The sequence below is a fragment of the Cnephaeus nilssonii genome (genome assembly GCF_951640355.1).
Source record: "Cnephaeus nilssonii genome assembly, chromosome: 21".
In the NCBI taxonomy this organism is placed as follows: Eukaryota; Metazoa; Chordata; class Mammalia; order Chiroptera; family Vespertilionidae; genus Cnephaeus; species Cnephaeus nilssonii.
Genome location: NC_137092.1, coordinates 26705829 through 26730258, shown reverse-complemented (window position 1 = coordinate 26730258; position 24430 = coordinate 26705829). Strand labels below are relative to the sequence as shown.

At 39.6% G+C, this 24430-nt stretch overlaps 1 protein-coding gene across 2 annotated transcripts in view; it reads right to left on the bottom strand.

Annotated features, from left to right (window-relative positions):
• Window positions 1-24430, bottom strand: part of HMCN1 (hemicentin 1) — a 379828-nt gene that overhangs the window by 273157 nt on the left and 82241 nt on the right. For both annotated transcript variants that reach the window (XM_079760677.1, XM_079760678.1), the window contains exon 2: window positions 7980-8050. In XM_079760677.1, the coding sequence (XP_079616803.1) occupies window positions 7980-8050 (71 nt within the window). The remainder of the gene's footprint in view (window positions 1-7979; window positions 8051-24430) is intronic.

Genomic DNA, 24430 nt, shown 5'->3' with positions numbered 1-24430 from the left:
ACCTACATGAAGAAGGAAGATGAGGGAGATGAAGTTTATAATGCATTGAACTGCATAATTTCCTAAAAGAATATAAGGGCCTGACTTTGTAAACTTTGTGATTTTATTTGAACTCTAAAATAAAACTAATTTGTACCAGTAGGCACATTCTTGCTCCGTGTTTTGATATTCATTTCATCTTTACAAGTCTACTGATGGCTATAGTTTACTAAGTTGCCAAAGACACTTCAGATAGGAAAAAACAGAAGCACGTGACCTTTCACAGTAAATGTTGTGCCAGGAATGAAAGAGAAAGAAAAAAGAAAAAGCTGTAACTGCAGAGTCACAGTAATAATTATCTTTAAAAAAACATCCTGGAAAGCAAGATTAAATAAGAATGAAAAGAAATCCTATCAATCTAGGTAGTAATAAAACACAGATTAGTATGCTATCTTTTCTAAATACAAAACAGTGTAGAAGTGGCAACGGAATAAACAGAACCTTTAAACCATGAGAGGAGTTGGAGGAAAATGAGGTCCCTGTCCAAAACCTAATGGGAAAATGCTCATCAAACTACTAGTAAGTATCAGAGGCCCGGGAAGGCTACTCTGCGAGCAGGCCCTTGCCTTATGCCTTAGTATTTCTCTCCCTGCTAACCCATTTCCATTCTTCTGACCTCATCATCCATTTTCACTGAACTAGTGTTTATACCAGTTGTTTTCCAGGTAGGCCTAACTCTAATCAATAAAAAAAAACTGACCCTTTTTTGGTAGGCTCGTGCCTCGGTCCAAAGGAATTCTTACTGCCATTACAACACTTACCCTTATTCTAACATGAGTACAACCCACTGATTTCAGCCTCCTTTCAAAGTCAAGACGGTATTCCTTTCACATGGAACACCCATGGCCTGCACTGTCTTATTTGCGCCGTTTGCCCTTCACCTATAAAACTTAGGAATGACACTCAGTGGCAGGCAACAAAAGTTTACAAGCCTCCGTCCTTGTTCTTAAAAATACAGCTGGGCGAGCCTATGACCAAGAAGACATGTGGAAACCATTAAATCACATCGAATCTAATTTAAAGTTGGGTCCAAGCAAGGACATAATAAATCAGAACAACTGCGGAATTCTACAGTCAGTGACATGCGCTGGGCTTCATCACTTGCAGAAAATATGGCAGGGATGCACGGAGAGCCGATCAGAGCCTCAACTTCAAATCTCCGTAACCAAAGCGAAAGGAGACCTCACATCCCAGGCAGTCCACCATGCTGGCCTTTGCTCGTCTGAAGGAGGTGGAGTCCCAATCAAAGAGCCGCTGAGCTCGATTCCAGACAGCAAAGGTCAACAATCACAACACAGCCAGCCTTTCAGGTTACCGCCTGTCCGTGGTCAGGGCCTAACCCTTCAACTATTGATCTTTCCATCTGTTGGAACTTTTTTTTTTTTCCCCAATGTGTGGTCTTAAGAAGACATTCAGCTCACTTCGATTCAAATAATCACGAAGATACTACGTTCTTGGCACTCAATTTCTTGATAAATAAATCAGCAAGTGATGTCCTTTTCATAATGTAAAAACATTTCAAAAGCTTCCTAATTCACATGAATTACAATGGGCCATGGTCCTTTGAAGAGGAAAATGGCATGGAGGCAGCCAAGTATAACAGAAACGCACATCCAGTGTCTAATGTTCAGAAGACAGGTGTAAGCACGGGGTTAACTTGAGGCAAAAATGACATCATGGTGTTCAGTAATTCTCCTTTCAGTAATTCTCCCCTTCTCTACTTCTTAGAGAATTTTGTCCTTTCTCCTTCAAGGATTCTGTACCTTTTTATCATGACTTCATTTTTGCCCCATCAAATGAAGACATGGCCCTGGTCCCTGGTTGGGACGGATTCCTGGTCTCTCCTAAAGATGGCTCCCATGCCCTGGCCGGCAGTGGCTCAGTGGTGCCCAGAGGGGCTCGGGTTCCATTCCCGATCACTGGTATATAAGCTTCCCCACCAGCACCTTCTTCCCTCCTTCAGGGCGTGTGCAGGAGGCAACCAATTGATGTGTCTCTCTCATATCCCTGCTTCTCTTGCTCTCCTCTCTCCCCCTCCCTCCCTCCCTTCCATTCTCTCTAAACAAGGATCAATGGAAAAAATATCCTCACTCCTTGGGTGAGGATTAAATTTAATTTTTAAAAAGATGGCTCCCGTGTTTGTTCAGGGAGAATGAGCCAGGAGAGGAGATGGGCAGGGTCTAAGGAGGCCCTTGTAGCCAATCACCATTTGCCTACTCAAGAACTAGGCATTCTTCCCTGCTTGTTCTATCTCTGGACCAGTTTTCTTTCTCCTCATATTCCCTCTTCTGTGACCTTTGTGTTTACTCTTTGCTACTTACCCTGCCACTAAAATCTCTCCCTTCCTTTCCGCTCCAACACTCACACAGGGATTTTACAGGCTTTGAGGCACATTTGTTATTGGGTAGTTGAAGGAGATTGTAATGTTGTCATTTTTTTTATTCAATAAAATATATTTATACTGCTTATGTTATTTTAGGTCTTGACAAAAAAAAGTTATCAATATAATGCATTTTTTACCAATTAAATCATTATAATTTATGAATGTTATAAGGAAGTTTGAGATAGAACAATTTTATTGTTTTTTAACAGCTAGTAATCACAAAGCAAAGTTGAACTAAGATCTAGATCATCTCAAAAGGGAGATTACACTATACTATACTATACTATACTATACTATACTATACTATACTATACATGAGAGAGAAGATAAATGAGGATTTTAAAAAGTCAACATGAATATAGAAGGAAGGAGACCTGGTTTAAGTTTACATGAGGAAACCTGAGGGAGTTAGCTGGTGATTTCCACCAGTATTCAACAATGGCACATGCCTCCAAAGAAAGTCCACCTCAGCTCCGAACACTCAAACATCACTCCAGGGGGCCTCCAGGTATTATCCGATGAAGGCCAGTGCTCTCCAATCTCTAACTGGTGTCAGTTCATGCCTGAGGTGTCAATTGGTTTCTGGAAGAAATTTGTACATCTGAATGGGTAATCCTCCTATCTAATAAAATAGTAATATGCAAATTGACCATCACTCCAACGCACAAGATGGCTGCCCCCATGTGGTCAAAGATGGCTGCCCCCATGTGGACATAATATGGCCACCACAAGATGGCCAGCATGGGAGGGCAGTTGGGAGGGATCAGGCCTGCAAGGGAGGGCAGTTGTGGGCGATCAGGCCAGCAGGGGAGGGCAGTTGGGAGGGACCAGGCCTGCAAGGAAGGGCAGTTGGGGGCAATCAAGCCTGCAGGGGAGGGCAGTTAGGGGTGAACAGGCCGGCAAAGGAGGGAAGTTGGGGGTGACCGGGCCCACAGGGAAGGGCAGTTGGACATCCCTTGAGGGGTCCCAAATTGGAGAGGGTACAGGCTGAGCAGAGGGACACACACCCCCGCCCCCCCGGTGCACGAATTTCATGCACGGGCCTCTAGTTGGACAAATAATACTCAAAGTTAACACCAATACCAAGGCTCCGCAATTCTTCTTGAGAGTTTTTCAAAGCCTAAGAAATGGCTTCTTGAGAACCCCTTCTTGAGCAATTTGGACTGAGAAGAAACTTTCATTTCCTTTACATCTACTTGGTTGAAATGAGCTTTCTAGTTTTCTCTAGGGGGTCCTGGCTTTAGGTTAAGGAATACTCTCCTAAGGAAAATATTTCTATCTCCATCCTTACCATCATCTAAAAACTGAAAAAATTAGATGCAGTACTTATTGCTGGGAACAGAGCAATCCCTCAGTTGGTTAAGTAGTAAGTATGGAGTAAATGCAGGCATCATAGGTCAGTGGATTCCTCTTCTTCAATGCTATTTTGTCACATGAAACTGCAATATTTACTCTGCAATGACTCACGGATTTACTCATAAGAACACTCCCACACATGCACAATGTGAAAAGAAATCAAGTAATTTCCCATCATAATCCACCCCCACCCCATTCCGTCTGTATATTTTGCTTTGAAAAGCAATCCTGCAGCCGTAATACCCTTCTATACTCTTTGTCCTTTGAAGTACACACAAAAGATCATTAAGAAATCATCCAGGTATTTGCTTCTGGACAGGACACCAGGATGGATGGCCAAAAAAGAGCCAAGAATTCCCTCTCCGAGCCCTCCATTCCCTTATCTCAGTCCCCATCCTTCACTCCCTGAAGATACAGGATTCTTTGGCCCTCAGAGAATTCATCACTCTGAAGAAAACTCTAGCGGCAAACTAAAGCTTTAATTCTGACAATAAAAATCATTGAAACACCACCTACATATACAACTGTAGTATAAACACTACCTTTCAGTCTCATAAAATGCACCTTGTTCTTGTCTCTCCAAGGAGTTTGTAAGGTCACACTCAAAGTGTGAGGTCACACTTTGTCCTCCTCTTAGCTTACCACACTAAGTAGCAAGAACATGTGCTTGAGCAAAGGGAGAAATTTTTTGTTTAAAATTAACTTTGTCCTTTGCTATTCAGTAATTTTAGGTGAGCCATTACTCAAAGTGATGGAGGTAAAAGTGCAAGTCAAAATCTTTAAGGAGCATGCCGAAACTGGTTTGGCTCAGTGGATAGAGCGTCGGCCTGCGGACTGAAAGGTCCCAGGTTCGATTCCGGTCAAGGGCGTGTACATTGGTTGCGGGCACATCCCCGGTAGGGGGTGTGCAGGAGGCAGCTCGTCGATGTTTCTCGCTCATCGATGTTTCTAGCTCTCTATCCCTCTCCCTTCCTCTCTGTAAAAAAATAAATAAAATATATTTTAAAAAAAAGGAAAAAAAATCTTTAAGAAACAACTTTATTTCATTGTGGTGGAGATCAGCCATTGACCTACATCTGTCTTTAGTTCCCTACTTTCATACTTTAAAGCAAAATACAAAGAGAGATTATCTAAATCAATTTTAATTGAAGAAGATATATAAGGCTATTTAAATCAATATTTAGAGCAAAAGTAGCACAGTGATTAAGGGACAGTGGCATTAAGTACCTTCAGTTTATTTTTGTGTGTCTTCGTCAATCCTCACCTGAAGATTTGGGATCAAGCCTGCAACCAAGGTGCGTGCCCTTGACCAAAATTGAACCTGGACCCTTCAGTCCAAGGGTCAATGCTCTATCCACTGGGCCAAACCGGCCAGGGCAGTACCTTCAGTTTTGAAACCAGCCTTTCTACTTGCCATTTTGGTGACCTGAGTAAGCTTGAGAATCTACATTTGTAAAAACCAATTTTACTATGTGTGGGTTTAAATTGAGAGAACAACTTATTCTTGCAAAATCTTTCACAAGCACATGTTCCATAACTGGTGTTCATTTATGGTATATTTATCTGGTGATTATTTCCCTTAAAGGAACTCTGGAGCACTAGAGGTAATAGTAGAAATCTATCCTATCTAATAAAAGAGTAATATGCAGATTGATCATCACTGCAACACACAATATAGCTGCCCCCATGTGGTCAAAGATCCTGCCCCCATGTGGACACAAGATGGCCACTACAAGATGGCCAGCAGGAGAAGGCAGTTGGGAGGCACCCGGCCTGCAAGGGAGGGCAGTTGAGAGGGACCAAGCCTGCAAGGGAGGGCAGTTGAGAGGGACCAGGCTTGCAAGGGAGGGCAGTTGGAGGTGATCAACCCTGCAGGAGAGGGCAGTTAGGGGTGACCAGGCTGGCAGAGGAGGGAAGTTGGGGGCAAACAGGCTGGCAGCAGAGTGGTTAGGGGGTGATCAGGCTGGCAGGCAGAAGCGGTTAGGGGCAATCAGGAAGACAGGCAGGCAAGCAGTTGGGAGCCAGCAGTCCTGGATTGTGAGAGGGATGTCCGACTGCCCGTTTAAACGGGCAGTCGGACATCCCTCCAGGAGTCCCAGATTGGAGAGGGTACAGGCTGGGCTGAGGGACAACCCCCCGCTGTGCACGAATTTCGTGCACCGGGCTTCTAGTATATATATAAAAGCCTAAGCAACTGTTACGACTGAATGACTGGTCAACCAGTCGCTATGACATGCACTGGCCATCAGGGGGCAGATGCTCAACACAGGAGCTGCCCCCTGGTGGTTAGTGCGCTCCCACAGCAGGAGCGCCGCTCAGCCAGAAGCCGAGCTCACGACTGGCCAGTGCAGCTGCAGTGGCGGGTGAGGATTTAAATAAATAAATAAAATAAAATAAAAAGTAATGATTAGGTTTTTAAAAGGTGTCTTTTACACCATCAAGTAAAGCCACCTTCATATGGCATTTATTTATTCAATAGCCATTTAAATCTACTCTGCTGCAGACACTAATTCATTCCATGGGTGGATCAGATGCTCAATAAGAGCTACATGGTTAGTGCTTCAAGAGATTATGGGAGAATAGCAGACCATAAAAAGTGCACAAGAGAGCAATATAATTTCTTTCTTTAAAATATGTTTTTATTGATGTTTTTATTGATGTTTTTATAGAAAGAGAGAAAGGAGGGAGGGAAGGAGCAAGAGAGGGAAGGAGGGAAAAAGGGAGGGAGGGAGGGAGGGAGGGAGGGAGGGAGGGAGGGAGGGAGGGAGAGAGAGAGAGAGAATATTGATGTGAGAGAGAAACATTGACTGGTTGCCTCTGGCACACACCCAACTGGGGATTGAACCCAAAACCTGGGCATGTGTCCTGACCTGGAATTGAACTGGTGACCTTTAGGTGCACTGACAACACTCAATCAACTAAATCACACAGGCCAGGGCACAATACAATTTCTTGTTCCCACAATCCATGTACAGGATTGAAATTTTTATGTAAAGATTTTTTTCTCCAGAGAATCTGGACATCCAAAGTGGCAGAGTACATGTTATGTTGAAGGACATAAAAGTAAATTGTAATTAAGTATCAAGATAATGACTGGAAAAGAATACCATGGTATAAGAGGAAAGAAATGAAGTATAGTAGTGAAGATAATTATCAGATTAAATTTAGTAAAAGAGAAAAATAGTCAAGGGATGGCTATATAATATCTATTTAGATGCTTATTAAATATAACTCAATTTAGTAATAATTTTAAACTAGGGATATGCACAATATAAGAATGATGCTGAACCTTATCTGGAATACCAAACTTCGGATTTTTCAATATATGCCCCAATTATGCTCAGACCATATACTGTTCTTATGTCATTCTCCCAACAGTGAAACTAAAGCATGAAACTTCAAAGTCTAATTTGGACTCAGTTAACAAGAAGCAACCAATGAATGCATAAATAAGTGGAACAACAAACTGATGTTTCTTTGTCTCTTTCTCTCTCAAATCCATAAAATAAGAAAAAGATGATTCCTTATGATTCTCAGAGAAGGGACTCAGCAAGAGCAGGGGTCAGCAAACCTCTTCGGCACAGGGTCACGTGATAAATATCTTAGGCTGCGTGGGCCAAAGATTCTGTCACAACTACTCAATTCACCACTGCTGCGTGAAAGCAGCCACTGGCAATGCATGAATGAATGGTGATACTTTGAACCCAATCCATCCCACTCCCCAATTCACTGCTCAATTCATTCAGGACTCAAGTGAGAAAAAGAAGTTGTACTGGAAGAGAAACATCTACACTAATAAAAGAGAAAGATGCAAATTGACCATACCTTCGTGACACGCATCAGCCAAATCAGGAGTAAGTATGCAAATTAACCCAACAAAGATGGCGGGTTAATTTGCATACACAGGTGCCGAGCAGCCGGGGGCGGGGCGGGACACACCGCCCTAGCCGCTCCAGGTCTCTGGGCAGCTTGGGAAGGCAGAAAGGCGGCTCCGAGCTGGAGCAAAGGCGGAAAGGCGGCTCTGGCCAAAGCGAAGGCGGTGCCGGCAGCCAGGGTAAGGAAGGCCCATTCTTGCACAAATCTTGGTGCATCCGGCCTCTAGTCAATGATAACTTCTTTCGGGTATAAAGATAAGGAAAATCAGCTAGAAGTATATGATTTTTCCTTTCCCTAAAAAATGAAGTTGAAAGCAAGCACTCACCTGAACATATAGTTCCCTCAGTTCATACTGAAATTTCTTGGGATCTGTGGTAACTGTCACTGGGCCAATTTCTGCAAAGATAAAAATGACATAGGTAAATAAATCGCAATTAACGGCATAAAAGACTTTCATGCATTGTCTTTGCAAGTGTCTTTTCACTGTGCAGTACATTATTTATTACTACAAAATAATGTGCAAAATTACAGCTATTTCTTCATCGATAGTTACCAAGAAATAACTTATAGTTTGCATTAAATTATGCATACCTAAAAGAGTGGGTTTTTAGCCTTGCAAAAGGCAAATGAGCAGTCAAAAACGTCACCAGACAAAGAGTCAGGAGACCCCAGTTTCAGTCCCTTTTTACTCTCACGGGTCAGTAAATATTTATTGAACACCTATGTTATTGTTGGATTTTAAGTGAATCACCATGTATCCTATGATTCCGTTTCCTTAACTATATACTGTAAATGTGTCTGCAACTTTTCCAGAAGCCCAAACTCATTTCAAATAAAAAGTTAACACTAAACAACAACAACAAAATAAGAACAAATACCCTTCAATACCTATTCCACAGGGTTTTTAAGGACTTGCAAAAGCAAAGATATAAGGACATTAAAAGTTCAGGAAAATGTCCCTCTCACTGTCATGGCTGGGGTTCATGTCCGTCATTACCACCATTCTCCTGAGCTGGCTGGGACCACCATGACTACCTCTGGGGGTGCTGCCACTCTCCTAACTGCCCTGATGTATTGCAAACATCACTGCTTCAAATAGGAGCAGGTGGCGGCCACGGCATTTGCTGGAAAACCAGGACCGAAGTTCGATGAAGAGAAGGAGCCCAGGTACCAGTGTGGCTTGAGTTAGCAATGTTATTTTAGGATATACCATGTCTGTACTACCGTTTTAATCTCTTTTTAAGATAAAAATCAACCTTTAAAATAGACAAGTCGAAAGTGCCCCTTACAGGTATTAAAGATTTTCCCCAGGAAATACCCATATATTTAAACAATTCATCTGAGTATCATATGCAGAGGCATACCAGCTTAAATTCCCAGGGTAGACTTAAAAATTTTTCTATTACATCTAATGAATATATTACAAAGCTGTAATATGTAACTACAGTACAAAATTATAAAAACACTTAACGTTTAGTTTTTACAAGACATCTTCTAGCTTCCAAGGGACACAGTTAAAAAAGGACTTTGTGACTTCAAAGGATAGTGATTAATTAGCCAGGCTTTCTATAATGAGCTCAATGTGATACAAAAACAGGCTGTAGGATTGTAGAAGCATAAAGAAGTGAATTGGAAAAGAAGCACAATTTGTCCACCATAACCTATGTATTACACGCAAAAAAAAAAGTGCCTCCATCCGTCACACAGATGAGACACCTTGCAGTATGCAAAAGGAATGGAGAGGAGATTGGAGGAACGGTGAAAATGCAAACATCTACATTCCATGCAGAGCGGAGCAGTCGTTAGCTGTGCAAAAGTCACGTCTTGAGTACATGGAAAATCGGCGAAGCCTACTCCCTCAAGACTAAACAAAGGCATACTTTGCAAAGGAATGCCAAACAGTGAAGAACATGCCAGGCAGTTACACTGACATGTAAATTGTCAGCAGTAGTGTTAAGCCAAGCTCCCATGTTCCTTCATGGCACAATACTGAAATAATTCTGGAATTCAAAACTCAAGCAGTAGAAAGGAATACAAAATATGCTAGAAAAAAAACACACAATTACAGAACAATGAAAAGTGCATACATGCAAGAACATTCCCTTTAATAACAATTTTTAAAAATAGCCCTGGATGTATGCCTGGTTCTTCAAGAATGGAAACCAAGAAATGCTATCAGAGTAAGAGGACCGATTAGCCTTCATTCAGTTTTCCAGAGACTCCAATATCCACCTGTGTTCAACAAAGATAGGAAATCTCTCCTGCAGCTCATTAATAAACATTTTTTTGCAAACCACACGGACAGCTGAGATAAATCTTTTATCAGTTATGAGAAATCCTCAGGAGAGGTAAAGACTTGTGGAGCTGCCATATCCTTCCAGCTGGAAGTGTCCTTTCCAACTCTTTTGAATTGAATGATATGACTACTTGGCAGAATCGGCCCTCCTCCCTTCAGGACTTGCTTCCATCCCAGTCTTTGTCTTCTCTTAGCAGAGCCCTGTGCCCATCCTGTCAGGAGCAACTTCCCCTTCTCTTCCTTTTTGCTCATGTTGGTTTCATCCCCTGCCAAGCCTTTGATGACATGCAGCAGGTACAACTTTGTCCTCCCTTCCTGCCTGAACATGGTCCTCTGTTGCTTGCAGAATTAAAGGAGAACTCTCCAACGCATTCCAGGCCCTCTCTTCTACTAATCCAATCTTCCAAATTCGTCAACACCCTTGACTTAGCATGAAGCTACTGTGCTTCCTCACCACCTCCGTGGCGGTCCGTGCTGTCTTTCATCTGCCCATACACCCCCCATTCTAGAAAGCCCGATTTAAGTCCTATCCCCTTGATGGTGTTGCCTTTTCTCCAATTTGCTTTAATGTTGTTCTGATGGTATTTTTATAATAAATACATGGGAAGAAGGAAGGTGTGTAACATTTAGCAGAATGTAGAGATCATTTCCACTTCGTTCGATTAATTTTACCTCGTTGTTTATAAAGAAAACACACCAAATCACAATAAAAACAACTATCCATCTCCAAATGGAATCATCGAAATAGAAGAGGAATTAAAGATCATCTGGTTCAATTCTCTTTTCTGCAGACAAGAAAACGTGAGGTCCAGAGAAGAGGAAATTGAACATTGTTGGAGGTGGAGAAAGAGGTTAAGATATCTGAAAACATTTCTACACTGCGTAACCTGCACCGCTGACTAACATTTCCTGTTTCCCAAGATCTCCATTCTGTCAATGACCCTATCACCACTAACTTTCTCCTCCTTTCCTCTGGACCACGGGCAGGACAAGCCATGGGTCCAGATGCCTAATATGATGCACACGACATCCAGAATTCTTTACTGTCACATGTCTGGACATTATCTCTAACAGACAAAAATATCCCTCTTGCCTAGGAGATACTATAATTAAACACACAAACAAACCTCACTGGAAAATTCCTTCTACAATCTATTTAACAAACATATATTGAGCATCTAGTTATATGTGGTTGCCACTGGTAACAAGGATGAACAAACATGAACCCTGACCTCAAGTCCTGATGGTCTGGTGCAGGAGATAAAGCTGTAAATATGTAATCACAGTACAATGTAGCAAGTGCAGAAACATAAGTATGGACAAGGTAGTGGGAGAGCATTAATTCCTATAAAGAATGTGGGTGTTTTTTTTTCTGTTTTGTTTTAGGAAGAAACAAGGGAGAGTTCAAAGAGGAGATGAAAATTCAGGATTCCAAATGAAAGTAAACAAGTAAGTTCTTTATCATGCTAATTTCTTTTTAATTTCCACATACCAAGTTTACAAGGTAATCCTATATCCTATCAAATTATTGTGATTACCTAAAACTATATTTGCAAGTATTTTTTACAATTCACAATACTTGGTAACATAGAGGGACTCCCTCTGGGCCTCACAACAACCTCATGAAAAAGGAAGAACAGATAAAATTCATAAACAGTTGAAGGTTAGGTGATAAACTGAAGCCACCCAGTCCCTTTGAGGGCTAGCACTGGACCCTGTGCCTGTGGCGTGGGGGCATCTACCACATGAGACTAGGCGATACCGCAACTGCCGATGTGCCCATGTGTCTCCCTCACTTGACTGTCAGCAGAAGATGAATGGTCTCCATGTACCTACAGTAGATTCTGTATCAAATGTATCAAGATGGAAAGCAGGGAGACAAGGGGGAAAAAAAAAAAACCAATGGAGGTTAAACCCAGATCCTTTTTTTCATTACACCATGGAGCCTCCATGATACTACTTAAGACTGTGTTACATGATCACCGAGTAGCCAACCAACACTTTTCCATTCCTGTTAACCAAGGTGTTTTGTTCTTTACTTTAATCAGGTTATTGATGTAGGTAATGAACAGACAAGTTTCCACATACAGCAAATCTTTCAAACAAAAGAAACATTAAGGTAACATGTATTACTACAAATATGAGAAATGCCTTGCTCTTCAGAAGACCACGTTTTTTAAGACATATATTTTTATTGATTTCAGAGAGGGAGAGAGAGATAGAAACATCAATGATGAGAATCATCGACTGGCTGCCTCCTGCACGACTCCCACTGGGGATCGAGCCCACAACCTGGGCACGTACCCTGACCAGGAATGGCACCATGACCTTCTGGTTCATAGGTCAATGCTCGACCACTGAGCGACACTAGCCGGGCCAGAAAACCACTTTCGATTAAAAACAATAACTGAAACTCTAAGGAAGTCTTTCCTCTTTTCATTAATTTGTTATTAATGAAACTAAGGAAGCCTTTCCTTTTTTACATTAAGTTTGTTATTGCCCATTTCCTAGCGATTTATCAGATGCTTGAATTTTTTTCCAGCATCTCAGCCATTGTTCTCTTAATCTGAGCCGCTGGATTGTATTTGAGAAAATAATGGAAAGAAATTCACAAGGTCATACAGTCTTTTCTTTCACTGCTTCACTTGGCAAGATCAATATCCACTCGCTCATTTCCTTTTTCCTTTCCATGAACAGACTTCTGCTCCTTATAGTTTTTCTTTACTCAAAGTGGTTCCTTGATAATATGAGGAAGATTTATTGCTATTTGTGGGGGTCTAAGCACTGTGTGTGAATGATTTTATAACAGTGTCCAAATGTTCTTCGTTGTTGTTTCTTGAAATATGTACTTTTGGTCTTATATTGACAATTACACATATATACATGAGAAGTGAAAACAAGAACCCCCTACGCTGCATTATAAACTAACCAATTATACTGTAAAACATAGAAGAAGCAAAGAAATATATAAATCACAGGGCCTACCATGATGGAAATGTAAATATAGTTGAAATCTTACAAAATATCAAGCTATGAAAAGTTTAAGAAGCTAATCTAGCCTCTGAGAATAGCCAGGTGACACAGGGGTAGAGGGGCAGCAAGTTTTCTCAGTGTCCGGAGAGGACAGAGAGACCCTGAGCTCTTGGGAAGCACACTGTAGAGGCATCAAGGAGGAGACGAGGTATGACTAGAACTTACTGCTTCACAGAGGGTGACATGAGAGCACAACATTCCAGACACTGGGACATGGCCCGCTCAGAAGGCCCTTCAATGAGCTAAATCTCAACAAGTTCCACTTCCTAAAACTCCTACTCCCAGTCAATTAATTTAACACAAATCAATGACGATGTTTTTCTATGTGCACAGTTGCTAGTATAAACACACATATTCAAAGCATTAACGTTATCTAAATGAAAATTGAAAAATCCTATTTCCTGCTTTGGGGTGCTACAGAAAATCAGATAAATAACTATCTTTACTTTTACTGTTTTCAATTTAATCTACAGTATACACGTCCAGATTTCTCTATCTCCAGTCAATTATAATGTTGCTGTCCAGCACCATTTTTAAACGATCTGCATCTAATCCACAAAAACAGAACTGTTTCCTGACTTCGAGCTGGGCTGACGCCAAATATATTTCAGGACTCATTTAATTGAGTGCATTCCTACACACATTAAACAGGTAATTTTCAAGACCACTTACAGGCCCTTAATGATTGTTTTGACATGAAGTGATGAATTTGGTGTGCTTTATAAAATCCAGGTCAATGATGAATTCATGCATAGCCTGTTGGCTAATAGTGATTAAATAGCATTCTGCTCCACCATCCAAAGAGATTATTCATTTAACAACGAGTTGTGTGATAACCTGAAACAGATGCAATTTAACAAGACTGCAGATGATAGATGTACAATGAGTGCGAGTCATTCCGCTTGGACTGCTGAACAGGATATAGAAAAAGCATGGACACAAATTCAGCAATGTTACACAGTTGTTTAGAACAGGAAGCAAAGGAGAATGCCTTCGTAACTGACACAGGACTGTCAGGTACATGGAGTAGGATGTTATTGCTTAGACTGGCCTGTGGCCAGGGCTGCAGCCAGCACTCTTGCAAAAACAGCCGTGGGACTGTTAATGGCCAACGAAGCTCAGACTCTCTCGGTTTTGCCTGTACTTTTATATACAAAACGGTATTTTCACATCAAAATATATCTATGCACTGATGAGGTATCCTCAGAGAGATAAGAAAACGTCATATTTTAAGTCATGCTATTTAATAAAATTGAGTTAACAGTCTTTCCAGTGTGTTCAAGGTACCCTGAGAGCAAACAAGAAGAAAACTGATACTCTGTACAAGAGCATTTTTTAAATTTAAATAATGATATTCTTATATAAACATATGTTTTAAATTTTAAGAAAACATTAGAATTCATTGCAAAGTTTTCATTGTTCTCTTAAGCAATTCTTTAATGGTCTTCCAAATAAATCTAGACATCAGTAAAGGGATGAAAAAAAAAATTATGAAAGGAGAGTTAAAATGTTGTTGAAGAAGAAAAAATATGTTTGCAAATCCTTACAAAAGAATCATTAATATTGTGGAAGTTTCCGCATGTTAGGAGAATAGACTTAACTTCAGCCCTGATTGTTTCCACAACTAAACAAATGTAATGCAGTGCTCTGATCATGCTTACAGGGGAAAATACAATTCAGTGGTTCAAAACCATATTTATGAAGTAAATACTTCATTTTTAAAAATATGGGAATTGGAGACACTGTTAAAAATATAATAGATGCTATTATGTGTCTGTATATGTGTGTGTGTGTGTGTGTGTGTGTGTGTGTGTGTGTGTGTGTGTGTGTGTGTGATAATATATGGATGGTTTCCCCTAAATACTTGCATTCATTCATTCAACAAACAGGCAATATATTGTTAAGGTCAGTTCAAGTTTGCAGGAGCAGCTCAAGCAAGCAAATGCATTGAGACCGAGTCAGACACATCTAGGTGTGTCTTACCAATTAAAGGGCTGTCTGCACCGACTTCTGACCACTGCAGCAGCACAAGGCCCTGCTCTCAAAGGGCGCTCGCCCTGGGGTTTGATGCTTTGCAGTCGCTGTCTTGAAATAATTTTATCTCTGTGTCTGTGTTTTGTAAGTGGCGGTCCATGGGACGGTGGCACATGCACTCTGAGCCTGGCGGTCTGGCTCTTGTGTGGTCCTGCCTCTCCCCAGCTTCTGGGGACAGGTTCTCAGCCACCTGTTCTCCTACCCCAGATAACCCCGGTCCCACCCAGCAGCCCCGTGGCTGCTTCTGCCGGCTGTCACCATCCACCATCCGCCCTGGCAGGGACCTGGATGTGAGGGTGGAGCTGCTGAGATGAGGAAGCCAGAGCGCCGGCCAAGGCCAGAGGCCAAGTCTCAGCCCTCAGCCAGGCCAAGCCTTTCCGCAACTCCTAGTCCAGATACCACGCACGCCCGCCCGGCATGGAGGTTTAAGATCCCCCAGGGGGGCCGCCTCTCTGCCAAGGGGTAAGGCGGCAGGGCCATGGGAAGAGGAAATGTCTGGCTCAGCGTCACCAGATTCCCGTCCAGGTAGCGCCCAGTGCTTTGGTCCCGCGCCCGGCGGTAACCCTGCAGCCCACCTGGCCAGGGGCCACGCTCAGCTGCATCCCGGAGCGAAGACCTCAGAGGCCACGGTGGGTCCGCACTTGGTCCACAGGCATCTTGGTGCCCACGGGCACTCCCTCACAGGCGCCATACCATGCTCGGGGGACCTCGTCCTCCTTGCAATACTGTGGCTTCAAACCATCAGCCTGGACCATTTTATTTTGTGCGATGCCAGTTCTAAATGCAAATATCAGAGCATTTAACTCACAGAGATTCACTCAAGTGACACAATTCATACTTCATGTGTGATGCCGGACGGCGCTCAGCTGTCCAGAAGAGACCCACAAACCAGGGTTACGAAGGCTGAAAGAGGAACCGCTCACTTACAACCCCAGCAACAGTGTAAATGCCCCAGGTTTAACATGGCATTGAATTACGTAGCACTGCCTATTGAAAAGCATAAGAGATTTTTTTTAATGAAAAAAACAACAACATGGTTATATAAAGAATGCTAAATATTAAAATAAATGTATTCTGGCAAGTTAATTTATGGATTAAAATAATTATTTCTTGCTTGTGTCTGTTTTAAAATACTTAGCAACAATATACTTAAATTTATTTTGAACAGGACACGGGCAATTTATATCAATGAAAACTGACAAGACAGAAAAGGTCATTACAAACACCAGTAACTAAGAGGATAGAATTGGTGGTATACAAATAAATATGTCAGAAATAGAAAAGAATGAACAATCTATAGACACACTGTATCTGAAGACAAGGAATATAAAACAGGATTACTTAATTTAAAATATTTAACTTCAATTCCTATTTTACAGTATTGAATCAAAGAAGCTCAAAAGGATTAAAAGGTTCAATATAATCATTACAATTATTTAACTGAATCTAAATTAAAATATAGGACACATATATAGAAGAATAATGCCCTCCTTTTTAATGTAATAGAGAAAGCACAAGGGAAAATACTGACAGGTATAAATATATACAATCAAATGAAAATATAAAAATCAAATTAAAGCCAGATTTGGCAGTATTTGTCATCAACTGAAGATTAAAATCTTTACTATCCAAAGAGATCATTCCATTTATTTAAAAAAATAAATAAATTACCAATCAGTAGATGAAAGGAAAATTCATTGAAGTAAGGATAGCAAAGAAAAGAGACCAGGAGCAAATGTTCATCTCTAGTTAGAATGAAAGATATGCAGACTGCAGTAAATTTGAAGTGCCTTACAAGACAGAACACAATTTCTTAAAGATTATCACTCAAACCGGAATCATAATAAACCTGGAATATTTATACTGTTGCTAAGGTGATAAGTGGTTGCCACTTTTGTGAATTTACCATAGTTATGTGTATTACGGGTGTGAGTCCTAAAATTATATTGTGATAAAGCCATTGCCTCCTTTGTTATAATTCACTGAAAATAAAAAGACATTGCTATTACTAGTATACCAATAAATAATGCCAAAGTAGAGATATGATTAAAAGCATATGATTCTCTAAATAATATTAGTCAACAATTAAATTATTATTCCATGTATACACATAAGTAAAAGCTTATCATATAACAGTAAATGAAAAGGCAAGACAGAATTGTATATACACTTTGTTGTAACTATCTACAAAGACAGATATGCATAAAATCAAATTCTAAAAGGTCACACCAGGTTAAAAATTGATATTTAGAATAGGCAGAGTAGGCAGAGTACATTTTTTCTTCAAACTTTTTAAATTATTGTACTTATATTTTAAGAAGAGAGGAATTTCACTTAGTCACATACAAGCTTGAGGTTTGCTCATGAATTTTGGCTGCGTGTGGTTCTTAATTGGTTTTCAATGGCCACTAGGAAAAGGCACAAAAGTACATATTTCTGAGCATAGGCAAGATAACCGGGAAATCGTTGGTTTGAGACATCATCTGTTAATGCTGTGAGGTGAAACATTCTAGGTATTTAGGAGGTAATCAAAATAGTCATTATCTGGATATGGTGTTCCTTTTCAATCCTCTCACTTCAAGCTTTCATCTTTCTTTTAAGTGCACAACTCTGGCAATGTCATCTTCCTACAGTTAGTCTTTATTCAACATACAAAGAATTCCTTTTGACTGAATGAAAGAAAACACTCTTCAGACACGTAACACTCAAGGTCAACCGCAGTCAAACACGTGGGTTCCCTTCTGCTTGTTATTGAGGTTTCTTTTCCCTACGTACTCTTGCGACAATGTGTGTCTGTTCACACACACAAGTGTGTCTGCCTTGCTTTTTTCTCTTCAGAGAAGAAATACTGGAAGCATGAAATACCCAGTATGACTGTATGTACTGAACACAAACTGGAATCATCATTTCAATGAACATTCATTTTGAATTTAAACACATCGCCTAAAAATAAAGATGTTCAGAGGAATCACCTAGTTGGGGACTAAAAGTACCCCAGATTTGGAAGTTACCAAAGTCTCTTCAAGGTCAACGAAGTTCATTACTTGGTTCCGGTGTCAATCTTCTCCAAGGCATTTTGAACCCAAGACACCCCGTGCCTGCACCTGGTCATGGAAAGCATTCACATAGGAGCCACCCCACTCCCTCTCTCCCCAGGTCACCCAAGCACAGCTGCACTTGCAAGGAAAGGCCTGTGTGTCCCCACAGGTACCAGGAGGTTGCGGCGCATACCCAACACTCTCCCCAAACTGCAGACGAGCAACGAGCGGCACTCTGCATCTCTCGGGTATCACCGTCGTCAGTCCTTTCATCTCCCCGGGGTTTCACCACCCCTGGCTCCAAGTTCCCAGGCTTCTCCGCTTCACTCTGAAGAACATTCCAGTTAGCTGATTAGATCAAGCCTTCCCCGAAAACCTGAACTCCCAGAGGCAGCGGTTGTTTCTCTGCGGTCCAATCTGTACTCAAACCGAAATGCCATAATTAACATGTGCTGTGCAGGCATCCCTGAGTAACAGTTAGCAGAGACACTGAAAGGGCAATTATTTCCAAGTGAAGTTCCCAACCAAACTGACTAATGGCTCTCGGATCAGCGAGGCTCCAGACCCCACCGGCAAAGCTGCAGAGCAGAGAGGAAGAGTGGCATTTGCTGCGGAACTGTTCACTCACATGGCCCACATTTACTAAATGTTTAACCTAAGAGGCAAGACTGCTGCTTTGGTTAAGAGCTCGGGCATGGTGATCAAAACTACCTGGGTTAGAATCAAGGCGCTGCCACGTATTGGTGTTTTGCTTTTCATTTTTGTCCAGTTCCTTAACCTCAGTGATTCCGTTTCCTCATCTATAACACGGGGATAATCATCATACCTACGCCACGGAGTTGTCCTGAAAGTTTAATGAGGACAGCATGCTGCTACTGCCAGCAACTTTCATGGCAATGTCAAGGGCATTAAACAAGGGCAATGTCAACGGAAAATCTGTATCTATTATAATACAAGGAGTAACTTACCTCTGAGAGCTTAGAAAAAAATAATGCATTTCTTGTGCCTATCACTTAAGATAATATAATGAAATAGAACTTCCATCCCTAAAAGGCACTAGAAAATAAGGTACATTCTTAAGCCATGCTGTCTAAAAAGAAATTTACATTTTTACCTTGTATAAGATGGAAAAGTCAGTTTGTGTTTATGTGAGTTTTTCATTTTAGATAACTAAACTCTACTTATTTGCTGTTGGAAATAATCCTATATAATAAAAGGCTAATATGCAAATTGTCCCCTCGACCGGGAATTCGACCAGGGCGTGGGGCCAGCTGGCCAACCACCCGAGGCCCCTCCCCCCCGCCAGCCAGACCCCTTCATGCACGAATTCATGCATAGGGCCGCCAGCCAGACCCCTTCATGCACGAATTCATGCATAGGGCCTCTAGTAGAACATAATTTCCTATACTTGTCATTAAATTAGATCTCAGAATTCGAAGTTACATAATAACATATTTCATAAATATGCTTAATCTTTAATTCCCACTTTTTTGATACTTAAAAATATTAATACCCAAACAAGACTGAGATAAAAAGAGCATTTACCAAAAAGAGAAAGTAGGTATCTGATTCAGGATTGCTAATTAACATTAAATAAGAAATTGCTACTATCAAGTTATATTTTCTATATATAATATCTGTTCCCAAAGTAATCTAGAAAAATGCCCACCTCTACACTTGTATTTATATTTTTTCTTATATAAGAGGCTGTTTTTCCCCTTATCAAACTTTTCTTTAAGATTTAATTCAGGCCCCCAACTTCGTTGGAACACCTTCCTGAATTTCTCAACCCTTAGAAATGACTCCTCTGAATTCTTTTAATGACACATCTTCACTGTTTACTTGGTATTGACTAGATGTGATCAGCATCCCCCAGAAGGGCCTCCAATGATATTCACACCCTTGTGTAATTCCCTGTCCTTGATCATGGGCTGAACCTAATTGAATGGCTTCTAATGAAGAGAATAGGGCAAAAGTGATGGGATGTCTCAATGGAGATTAGGTTACAAAGAGACCACAGCTTCTGTCCTGCATGCTCTCTCTTTCTCTGCTGGAAATTACCTATGGGAGCTACCCTATGATCCTACAGAGAGGCCCACCTGGCACAGGATGAGGGCAGCCTCTGACCAGCAGCCAGCAAGGCCTTGAAGCCCTCAGCCCAACACCCATGTGAGTGACCAGGTGAACTCTTCAACAGTGAAGCTGGGCAATGACCGCAGACCCAGTCAGTACCTTGATTATAAACTGTGCGAGACTCTGAGTCAGAGGACCCAGCTAAGTTGTGTTGGGATTCCTGACTCACAAAAATTGTGATGTAATAAATGTCTATTGTGCTACAACACTAAGTTTTGGAGTAATTTTTTATGCAGCAGTAGCTACATTCATTTAACTGCTTATTCAGTTTTCTGAGCTAGATTATAACTGCTCTGAGGACAGCAACCCTGACGTTTTGAATCTCCATCACTTGGACAGGGACCCTCACTGTTGGATGATGGTGAAGTTACAGAAATACTTAGACAACAATTTTTAACAAAATAAACACAATATTTCTTTAAAGTACTTACTATTATAATTTATAAAGGAAATAAAGTTAGTCCCTATCTTCAAGAAGCTGTAGTTTAATTTGCAAAACAGAAAAAATATAAACATATGTATGCATATATGTGTTCATAATAAGTAAATGCCTACAACAGAAACACATGGACACATACAAGACCAACTTTAGAAGGGGTGAAAATGTAAGGAATGAAAAAGGAAATTAAAAGTGTGGTGTCTGGAGAAGTCAGAAAACATTAGTATGGCTATCTAAAAAATATTTAAGAAAAGAAAAGAATATATAAAGTAATATAAAGAAAGCAATATAAATTTCTTAAAACAATTATGGCATCTAGTCTTAAAAAATTAGAGAACTTCCGAAGTCATTCACACATTATCTCTAATTTTGTCTATTAATTTCATTATGATAATTAAATCAATAAAGTCAAAGAGATTAATTAACTGAAGAAAATTCAAAGCAAATTAAATGGAATTTAAGACTCTCATACAGTTATTAATGACGCATACACTCTGCCAAAGAACAGACTGACAAGAATTTAAGATCTCTTCTGGCAAACACTCTTCTTCTAACACTTTTGAATTCAACGGATAATTATTACATCCCTCCTGGGTATCACGCGCCATGCTTGAAGCTGGCCATTGAAAGCCTAATGAGATAGTTCACATTGTGGCTTACTTGCTATGTGAATTTACATGACTTCTTTTTAATTCTGTAAGTCTACTATAAGAAAGCTGGAGATGTTTGGCACAGGTCGTTAGGAAGAACGTTTAGAAGGCATTTATCTGAGGAAGGGATCGAGATGACTAGAAAAGAATAGATTCCTAAGTGCCTTCCTTATGTCTGACAGCATGATGTGTGGCACAGGGAACCACCTGTGATCCCTTTCCTCATGGAATTCACAGCCTTGAAGAGAAAAATGGAGAATAAAACAAGTAATCAAGCGAAGAGAGAGAGAAAAAACAACACAACGGGTTAGAATGGGTGCTATGATGGAAATAGTAGTAAGCAGGCTATTGAGACAGATAATGGGGAAGGAGCTGCTTAATATTATAGTATCAAGGGAAGGCCTCTCTTCATTTCCTTTGTGTCAAATGAATGTCCACAATCTTTGTCCAGTTTTATATTGGGCTACTGGATTTTTCGGTCAATGTACAGAAGTTCTCTATATGTTAGGTAAATTAAGTTTTGTCTGTGATATGACTTGCAAAAAGTTTTCTCTAGTTTGATGTTCCTTATAGCTATTCTGGCCATGCAGAAATAGTAAAATTTACTTTTTTCTTATGGTTCCTGTTTTTTTTTATGGTAGTTGGAAAAGCTTTTTTCATGCAGAAGTTATATAGAATTGCCTCATGATGTCTCCCCATACTTTTATAGTTTATGTTTTACATTTACATATACGATCCATTTGAAGTTTCTGCTGGTGTAAACTATGAAGTATGGATCCTTTTTTTTTTCCCCCAAATGGCTACCCTGTGGGCTTATCATTATTTATTGAAAAATCCATTTTTTCCCATTCATATTACTTGCCACTAGAGTTCATGTATGTATTCTGTAGTCTTTTCAATTAATGTTTCCCTTCATGCCCTACAAGCAAAGTATCTTAATATCTGAGGCGTAATATGCTTTATTTAATCTCTGGTGGGGCTAATTCCACATTATGAGTCCCTCTTAGAGAAATTTTCCTGGCTTTTGTGCCGATATATTTTTCCTTATCAACTTCAGATTAGCCTACTTAGGTCCAAAAATATCCTGTACGTATTTTTGTGAATGTCACATAAATTGATAGAATGAGTTAGGAGAAATTAACAAGATGCTGAGGTTTTCCATGGTATTTCAATTATTGAAGTGTTATTTGGGAACATTGGAAGCCTTTTAAATTGGGATCTTTCACTATGTCTTATAAATCATTGTAACTCTGTATAGAATAGCTACTGATTTTTTATATTATTTTTTTCTTTCATAGCTCTTTGGAATATTTTTACTCTGTAAGGCTTTTCAACTGATTCTTTTAGTTTCTTAATTATGCAATCAGATCAACTCTAAATATTTTTCTATTTTTATATCTCTAATTTTTTTTCTGGTCTAATTGAATTGGTTTAGTACTCCAGAACAATGTTAAATAATAAAGGTGATAATGAACTTCATTATCTGTTTCTGAAAATAGCAAGAATATTCTAGTGTTTCCCCACCGAATATGACACTGGATTTGGGATTGAAATAGATATATTTTATCAGGTTAAGACAATATCTACCTATTCCCAATAGTATTAGAGGTTGTTCTTTTTGTTAAGTAAAGTGTGAACATTAATTTGTGTTGCCTTTTCACATGTATGAACTAAATCATGTACTTTCTTCTTTAAATGTAATGTTAATAGATTTCTTTTCATGGAACCATTATGTCCCCCAAATAAACCCCCTTAATCAAGCTGTCTTATTCTTTTAATGTGTACTAGATTCTGCCTGTCAATATTTTATTTAGGATTTTTGCATACTTATTTGCGTGGACATGAATAATCTAATGTTTTCCTTTAAGTTCAATCTTTATTAAATTTTTATGTCAATATCATGCTCACGTAATTTTAAAAATTGTTCAATTTCCATTTCCTGTTCTCTAGAACAATTTAAATACCATTGATGTTATCAGGTTTTTAAAGTTTTGGTAGAATTCCCTCATGATATCATCAGGGCCTCGATTTCTCTGCAAAACTCCCTCACCCTGTTAATTTGTTAATTTGTCTATTTGCATGTTCTATATTTTTTGAAGTCTTTTCATAAATTATCCCTCTCTAGAAATGTAACCAGTTTTTCAAAGTACTCACCTAGGGTTTAGAAAACAAAATTTCTTATAACTTACATTTCCAGACATTTTTCCTATTATTGCACTACCTTTGTAAAAATTTCATTAGCTAATCTTTTATTTTTTCCCAAAGAAGTACTTTTATTTATCTCTTACATAATTAATTCATTTCTGCTTTTATGATTCTTAATCATCTCATTTTGCTTTGGATAGACTGATTTTATTGTTTTCTCCTAACTTCCTAATTTACTACTCAAAGTAGTAAATTTATATTTTTTCTTCTGGGAGTTGTTTTATGCATGTACTGTAGATTCTGATATGCTGTGTTTTTATTACATTTATTTTCAAGACTTTAACAATTTTAGTTTTGATTTCCTCTTTGACATGATTTTGAGAAAAAAAAATTTAATTCTAATTAATTATTTTAAATTTTCTTCTCTTATAACTAATTTCTAGTTTTATTGTATTTGGATTAGTACACTTTTCCTTGTGATACTGTAAATGTTTGGTTTCTGCTAATAATCCATGATCACTTGGATCACTTGAGAAAATGTATCCTCTGTTTTCAGGAAACATAGTGTTACATATAAATTAGATCCATCTTACTAATTATGTTAACGACATCTTATAGATTTACATATTTTTGTCCACTTGATTTGTCACAAATTATGGAAGAAAATTAAGGTCTGTCACTCTAAATTGCTCCTATTTTTTCTGTTAATTTATGGCACTTCACTTAATTTCTACCTTTAAATATTTGTTTTGTCACATGATTTCCATTCCTCTATTAGTGACTCCAGTAATATGCATGCTTGATTTCCTTTGTCTTCTATAGCTACTATTCTCTCTCTAATCAAGCATGTCAAACTTGCGGCCCACGGGTCGCATGTGGCCCACAATGAATATTTTTGCAGCCCAGCCAATATAACGGTATGTAAGAACTGTTTTAATAAGAATTTCATAACTTAATTTTTACAATATCCTGTTATACATAATTATTAATAACGAACTACAATGTTCA